This window comes from Apium graveolens, chromosome 4 (assembly GCF_009905375.1).
Source record: "Apium graveolens cultivar Ventura chromosome 4, ASM990537v1, whole genome shotgun sequence".
Classification (NCBI taxonomy): Eukaryota; Viridiplantae; Streptophyta; class Magnoliopsida; order Apiales; family Apiaceae; genus Apium; species Apium graveolens.
The window spans coordinates 300,349,694-300,358,114 of record NC_133650.1 but is presented as its reverse complement, the minus strand read 5'-3'; the positions used below and the strand labels follow the sequence as shown (position 1 = coordinate 300,358,114).

At 30.1% G+C, this 8,421-nt stretch overlaps 1 protein-coding gene across 1 annotated transcript; it reads right to left on the bottom strand.

The window, feature by feature from the left end:
• Positions 1–7,544: 7,544 nt before the first annotated feature.
• Positions 7,545–8,213, bottom strand: LOC141719928 (agamous-like MADS-box protein AGL62). The gene has a single exon (XM_074522290.1). The coding sequence runs from the start codon at positions 8,211–8,213 to the stop codon at positions 7,545–7,547; it is 669 nt and encodes a 222-aa protein (XP_074378391.1).
• Positions 8,214–8,421: the final 208 nt, after the last annotated feature.

The window sequence follows — 8,421 nt, the reverse complement described above, 5'->3', positions numbered from 1 at the left end:
TAATAATATGGCCTAAAAGGATTTTTTGTTGGAGGAAGGTTCAATTGCCGAAAAATATGCTAACACCTCTTTATAGGAAGATATAATCATGAATACATTATTTTTTGGGGATAGAATTATTACCATACAATAATATTGGCTAAAATATGATGGAAATTTTGGTGCAATTTTAGTAAAACATGATAAAATTTCATTCCATTTCTGTTGAATTGAAGCGTAAGTGCCTTTTAGGAGATATACAATGTGAATCGGAGTAAGTTATCCTTGTGCTGATGTTCAAATTTGGATCGGATTTAATTAAATTCATATTTATTTAAATTTGTTGGATTGGATTGAGATCAGATCAATTTCAGATTTTTAATAACATAATTTATATCCAAATTCATTAGGATCTCCGATTATCGGATAGGACCTCCGAATCCATTTAAATTTTTTGAGATGAATAATTTTAATTTAACATGGTTCAATAATAAAAAAACTTAAGCACACAAAACTATTTTAAGTCAAAGATGTTGTGAAAAAATTTTTTTGAAAATATGTGAAAATAGTTCAGTTTAAAATAATTATAAAATAAATACATAAAAGTAAAACATTGTAATTTAAGAAATATATGAATTAATTATATAAGTCATTTTTAAAAATTAAAATAAAAAATGTTGTGAATTGTGAATAAATAAAATATTATGTATGAAAATAATTTCTGACACACATGATTCACTCATTATAATATGATAAAATGTGGTGTGTAGAAGAAATTTTAATATGATGAAATAATAGTTACTTTGAAAATAAAATAAAATAACTTGAAAAATTAGAATATTAATACATATAAATTAATTTTATTAATTGATTATATTTAAATTTTATTTATATATATTAATAATTTATAAATGTATAAGTTTAGTAGTTAGGATCTGGTTTTTATGGACGAGTGAAAATGCACATCCACTTCTTAATGAATCGAATCCTTATAAGATTGGATGGGAATATGGGAGCAGAGCTGTTTTTAGAAGAATCTTATGTCGTTATTTTACTAATCACGCTATTAGACTGAATATTTATGATGATAATTCCTTGGTGCACATCTCGTTGATCAGCTTAAATCTTCCTTTGTGTACCTATGCAAATAAAGTGACAGTACCATTTTTCAGAGAACAAGTTGCATTTGCATTCTATTCAATAACATTATCATATACCTTAGCCAAGAAACTAGCAATGTTTCTACAATAGGTTGTGCCCAAAGAAGTTAAGAAATACTATGATTCTACTCAAATTTTGATGGCAATCCTCAGCATGTTAAACACTCATTTTCGATTTTACGATGATAAAACCATGAATAGACAAGCTTTGAAAGATAAAAAGAAAGGAGGATTGCTTTTACTGTTATGAAAGAACGCGGAACATAGATTGAACTTATGTCAATCAAGAACCAAGTACCAAGTATTGTGCGGGAGTTCTAGTGTGAGGACTGGTGAGGAATAACTTTGAGAGAAAGTGGAAACAACAAGAACCTCACTCCCTCCCTCCCTCCCTCTCTATGACCCTATCTAAAATATAGTCGCTTATTTTTCGGATAAAATTGGAACAAGAATCATATATCTCCTATTCCTAAAAATGCAATAGCAAATAGTTATATAAAATATGAATAATATTTATTTACTTATATTATTAACAGGTCCGATTTTAATCAATTTAGGTGGAATATTTTATCGAAATTGAAACAATTAAATTGAAATATTTTTAATTTTTTAATTTCAGTTCAAAATCATTTTTATTTGAATGGAGTTTTCATGTTTTAGTACTAGTGTCAATTCATTTTTATTTTGTTGAACGATGATTTTTACTTAAACCTGATAATTTGTTCATTTTATATTCTTTCACGTCTTCTTGTACTTTCGTGTTTAGTTTAAATGAATACTAAATCCATCACGAGTTAAGAATTCGTTTGTGTACATGTACCTGCATGTCGTGTAATTTTGTGTCATATTTTATGTAATTTTGACCAAAACATTGTTTAAATATTATAATTTTGATTAAATTTTTAGTCTCATCCCATCCAGACTATTTGGCTAACATAGAAAAAGGGCAGCATTCCGTTCCCGAGGGACCTTAATTGAGTCCGTAAAAATAAAACCTGTTCAACAAAGTACTTCTCGTGTTACTCAATATATTTATTTTTAACCTTGAAATAAAACAAAATCACTGCGTTCCAATTTTAGTAAAATAATGAATGATATTCCATTAGTAATGAAAAAGGGTGGAGGGGATCCTTATATGTGTAAATGTTGTTCAGGTCGATTAAAGGGTGCAAAAAATAGTTAGAACTAAATATGAAAAGTATGAAAAAATATCTCGTAATGTGTTTAACCATAAAATCGATTATGCTCCTGCTGAAGTGTCTACTTGTTATAAAATCTCATTTGTCAAAGTATGGATTTCATTTTCTTAAAAAAGGTCGCCCTACTCGAAACGAACAAAATATTATATATATTTAGCCGTGTAATTCGAGGAAGCAATGAAGAAGCTTTTGGAAGGTGGTTGGTCCAGGGTTTGCGGACTAGTGTAAGTTCTGTTATGTAAAGTTGTTTATATTATATTATATTATATTATATTATATTATATTATATTATATTATATTATATTATATTATATTATATTATATTATATTATATTATATTAAATTAAATTATATATTATGTTATTTTATAGTTGGGACTAGTGTACTTCTTTTCAAAGTTATACTAGTGGGTTTGGTATTGAATTGAGAATTATTTTAAAAGAAAGTGAAAAATGTATTTATTGAATTTGGAATTCTTGTTTCTAGAACTGTAATCTTAAAAGATCTTGGATTAGTTTGGGGTCATAGATGTTAAATATCTTCTGCTGACATTTGTTTATTGATTAAATAATTTATCTTGGATTGAGGTTTCATCGTGATGACCAAATCCTCTGACCCCGTATATGGATTTCATGTACTAAAAAAAGGTCGCCCTATTCGAAATGAACAAAATATTATATACATATATATACATATACATATATATCGTAAACGAGGATATAGTAGAGGTTGCAAACAAGACGGTATACAACTTGGTTTTGGAAGATATGGTACTAAAACTTGTAGAGACGGTCGTCTTTCAGATCAAGCCATTGAAGTAGCGCCTCAAGTTATAATCGAACAACTCCAGCAAATAATTTAAAAAAATATGGAGACATGGGTAAGAGTTTTCGCACATCTTTTTATTACTAGCAGAATGGGAAGCCAAAAGGAAATTCTATAAGTTACATTACTCGTATGTGCACGTGACACATTTTACTTGAAATATGTGTGGTGAGTTTGTCAAATGCACGACAAGCCCTCGTTCGCTTCCATATTTAGGTTCCTCCAGTTGAGTCGCAAGCGAAAATCGTCAAAGGTCTCATTCAAATCTAATTTATAAATTAATCAATAGCTTCTTCTTTTGTTTTTAACATTTTCACAAAATAATGATTTTTCTTTTTCAATATATTTTTTTTGTTAGGAGTACTTTTATTAATTGAGTTTAAGTCAATAAGTTATAAGTGTTGTCAAATTTTTGAATTTGAATTTTTTTCTATTTTTTTATAAAAATTATAAATACAATATACATTTATAAAATATATTTAAATAATTTTAAAATATTTCTTTAAATATGTATATATGTCAATTTATATCTGTTCATGTCGTGTAACAAAGGTAAATTCAAAACCGCCTCTTAATTTATTTATTTAATTACAATTACGTGTTTGTGTACGAAAAAGATAAACCGAAATACGAAAAAAATTATGTCGTATATGAAATTGTTGACTGTAATTGTACCGTAATAATATGTATTTATGGAAAAATTATTATTTGTTTCAAAATGAGATAATAAAAAAGAACAAACAATTATTATTTCAACCAAACAACCCTATACTACAAAATATTAGAGGTCCAAAATATTATTAAAAAATCCAATCTTATAAATACTAGGGGTCCAAATAATTATTACAAAAGATAACTTTTCTCGTAATAATATGAGATCTTGCATCTATTCATGTGCGTCTGCGAATTCAATTTGAACATATATCCTGACAAGTCAATTCATAAAAATTTTTCATACAAATTTGGGGTTAGGTCGATTTTGGTTACCTACTCAAGCCCAAAACCCCTTGCAGCGTTACTCAATTTCATAATCAGATAAATTCCTTCATATCTAAAACCCCTCTTCGCATATACTGTAATTGATAAGGATTAGAATTTGATAATTAATAGAAGTTGGAATTGGTTATGGGAATCGTGGGAATAATGGGTTTGATTTGGAGAGGGAATTATGGGATGTGGAAGAGTAAAAATCAGTTTGGAATTGATTTTTGATTAAAAATCCTGATTTTCTCTTAAAACTGCTGTTTTATTTTTTTTCGAACAGGGACCCGGCGCGGGTGCCTGCTAGGACGGCGCGGGCGCGCTCACTTCTAGAAAATCGGCACGAGCGTGGCCGCGCGCTGGATCAGCGAGGCCGCACTTGGTCACTGGAAATGAACAAAATATTATATATATTTAGCCGTGTAATTCGAGGAAGCAATGAAGAAGCTTTTGGAAGGTGGTTGGTCCAGGGTTTGCGGACTAGTGTAAGTTCTGTTATGTAAAGTTATTTATATTATATTATATTATATTATATTATATTATATTATATATTATGTTATTTTATAGTTGGGACTAGTGTACTTCTTTTCAAAGTTATACTAGTGGGTTTGGTATTGAATTGAGAATTATTTTAAAAGAAAGTGAAAAATGTATTTATTGAATTTGGAATTCTTGTTTCTAGAACTATAATCTTAAAAGATCTTGGATTAGTTTGGGGTCATAGATGTTAAATATCTTCTGCTGACATTTGTTTATTGATTAAACAATTTATCTTGGATTGAGGTTTCATCGTGATGACCAAATCCTCTGACCCCGTATATGGATTTCATGTACTAAAAAAAGGTCGCCCTATTCGAATGAACAAAATATTATATATATATACATATACATATATATCGTAAACGAGGATATAGTAGAGGTTGCAAACAAGACGGTATACAACTTGGTTTTGGAAGATATGGTACTAAAACTTGTAGAGACGGTCGTCTTTCAGATCGAGCCATTGAAGTAGCGCCTCAAGTTATAATCGAACAACTCCAGCAAATAATTTAAAAAAATATGGAGACATGGGTAAGAGTTCTCGCATATCTTTTTATTACTAGCAGAATGGGAAGCGAAAAGGAAATTCTATGAGTTACGTTACTCGTATGTGCACGTGACACATTTTACTTGAAATATGTGTGGTGAGTTTGTCAGATGCACGACAAGCCCTCGTTCGCTTCCATATTTAGGTTCCTCCAGTTTGAGTCGCAAGCGAAAATCGTCAAAGGTCTCATTCAAATCCAATTTATAAATTAATCAATTGCTTCTTATTTTGTTTTTAACATTTTCACAAAATAATGATTTTTCTTTTTCAATATAATTTTTTTGTTAGGAGTACTTTTATTAATTGAGTTTAAGTCAATAAGTTATAAGTGTTGTCAAATATTTGAATTTGAAATTTTTTCTATTTTGTTTTTATAATAATTATAAATACAATATACATTTATAAAATATATTTAAATAATTTTAAAATATTTCTTTAAATAAGTATTTATGTCAATTTATATTTGTTCATGTGGTGTAACAAAGGTAAATTCAAAACCGCCTCTTAATTTATTTATTTAATTACAGTTACGTGTTTGTGTACGAAAAAGATAAACCGAAATACGAAAAAAATTGTGTCGTATATGAAATTGTTGACTGTAATTGTACCGTAATAATATGTATTTATGGCAACATTATTATTTGTTTCAAAATCAGACAATAAAAAAGAACAAACAATTATTATTTCAACCAAACAACCCTCTACTACAAAATATTAGGGGTCCAAAATATTATTAAAAAATCCAATCTTATAAATACTAGGGGTCCAAATAATTATAACAAAAGATAACTTTTCTCGTAATAATATGAGATCTTGCATGCATTCATGTGCGTCTGCGAATTCAATTTGAACATATGTCCTGACAAGTCAATTCATAAAAATTTATAATACAAATTTGGGGTTAGGTCGATTTTGGTTACCTACTCAAGCCCAAAACCCCTTGCAGCGTTACTGCATTTCAGAATCAGATAAATTCCTTCATATCCAAAACCCCTCTTCACATATACTGTACATACACACCCATGCTCTATACCTCAGAGCCACTAAAGCTCAAAGCTCAGACCTTTTTACCTTAAACCCCCCAATTCGTATATGTTTAGTTAAACCCGACAATTAGTTTGTTTTATATACTTCAAATCAGGAAACTTTTATGTTTAGTTTAAATGAATAGTAAACCAAAACATGACTAGTTAAAAATTCGTTTCATGTTATGTACATTCATATCATAATTTCGTGTCATATTTTGTGTAATTTTAAATGAAACATTTTTTTTAATATTAAAAATTTTAATCTCGTTCCATCTGGCTGGCTGTTTGGCTAACATAGAAAAAGGGTAAGATTTTATTCCCGAGGGATCTTAATTGAGTCAGTAAAGATAAAATATGTTTAGAAAAATACTTCTCATGTAACTAAAGACATATGTTTTAAACCGAGAAACAAAATAAGATCATTGCATTTTTAGTAAAATAAAATAGTAAGGATAATCCATTAGTTATGAAAAGGGGTGGGAGAGTTATATGTATATATGTTGATTAGATCGATTAAAGGGTGCGAAAATGGCTAGAATTGAATGCCAAAAGTATAGAAAAATATCGCGTACTGTATTTAATCAGAAAATCGATTATACTTTTGTGGAAGTATCTACTCATTACAAGATCTCGAGTGTTAATGTGTGAATTTTATACAGTACAAAAAAAGTCATGCTATATCCGAAATGAATAAAATATAATATATATAGTAAAGGTAGATATAGTGGGGGTTGGTAGATGTTAATATCCTATTTAAATTTGTAATCTGAGTTTGTCAAATGCACACAAAACCCCGTTCGCTTCGAGATCCAGTTCCTTGAGTCGCAAGTCAAAGTTCATCTTTCAAATCTAATTTATAGATTAATCAATTGCTTCTTCTTTTTTATTAATATTTCAAAAAAAAGTTGGTAATTTTTCTTTCCCAATATAACTTGTTTGGATATGAAAAACAAGATTATAAGTTACGCGTTCATCCAACTCTCAGTGCTTATGTTAGTTGATGATGGCTATTTGAAACGAATGATGCCCACAGGGCTCTCTTTTTTGATAACTTTTCAATAGTAATTGACATTTTAAGCTTAAAGAATATTTAGACATGCAGCTGACCATTTTCAAAAAACAATATCCATTAAAACCTCAGAATAAACTTCAGATCAAACTGTTTGTCAAATTTAAGTTACAACTTTAACCAATAGATAGAAAAATGAACTTTCTTTTCCGACAAAGCCACACAGCATCAATCAAAATGGAGACTCAGAACTGTCTAGCAAGACACAAGCTCAGATTACGCAGCAAAGTTGCTCAGACCAAAATAACCATTACCATATCCGTAACCAGGGACATGAGAAGCAGGATCAATCTGATTAGGCTTAGCTTCAAACTGATTAAAGGCCCTGTGTCCATTAAAACCAGAAGGTGGAAAATTAGAATTTGCATTCTCAATCAAGATGCTATTAGCTTGATTGTTCACATTTTTCTTCAACGCTTCCATGCAGTCCTTCAATTGTTGAAGCTCATCAAATCCCATCTTTTCGACTGGAGATTCCCACCAAAACTGGCTCTGGCTAGCTTGCCTCATGTCATCAAGTGCCTCTCCTCTCTTCCTCTCACCCTCTAGTTCATTGAAAATCTGTGTGAGATGGAAGTTCAGCTCGCAAACAGTCATACTACGATGAGCTTCAACGAGATGGAGAGTGCTTGAGTTTGAAGGTGGAGGATTGCGACCAAAAAACCTATCAATTATACCTTCAACATTAGGATGTCCAAAGGAGAACACTTTTCCAGCTGGAGAAAAGACTATAATGGCAATCTCAACTCCACAAAGTGTACAGAGCTCACTTGCCTTCTTAAAGAGGCCTGATCGACGCTTTGAGAAGGTAACTTGCAGGTGATTCTTACGCTCTATTTTCGCAATCTTGATCTTTTGGCGGCCAATGCTGAACTTTTTGGCCATCTCTAAACAAGCTATCAAGAACAGAAACCAAAAGAAAAGCAAATGGAGCAATGTTTATGTATGTTGAAGCTCTGATTTGTAGAGTAAAATCATTTGGTATTTATAAGAGGCTTGGCATTAACACTGAAAGCTGGCAAAAATTATAATCTCCTAATCTGTGTTAAGGGAATCAAACATATTGTTCCTGTGACAATATCAATGATTGGGG

What these genes read in the sequence shown, in the direction of transcription:
- LOC141719928 (XM_074522290.1), bottom strand. Translation starts at nt 8,213, where the DNA reads ATGGCCAAAAAGTTCAGCATTGGCCGCCAAAAGATCAAGATTGCGAAA.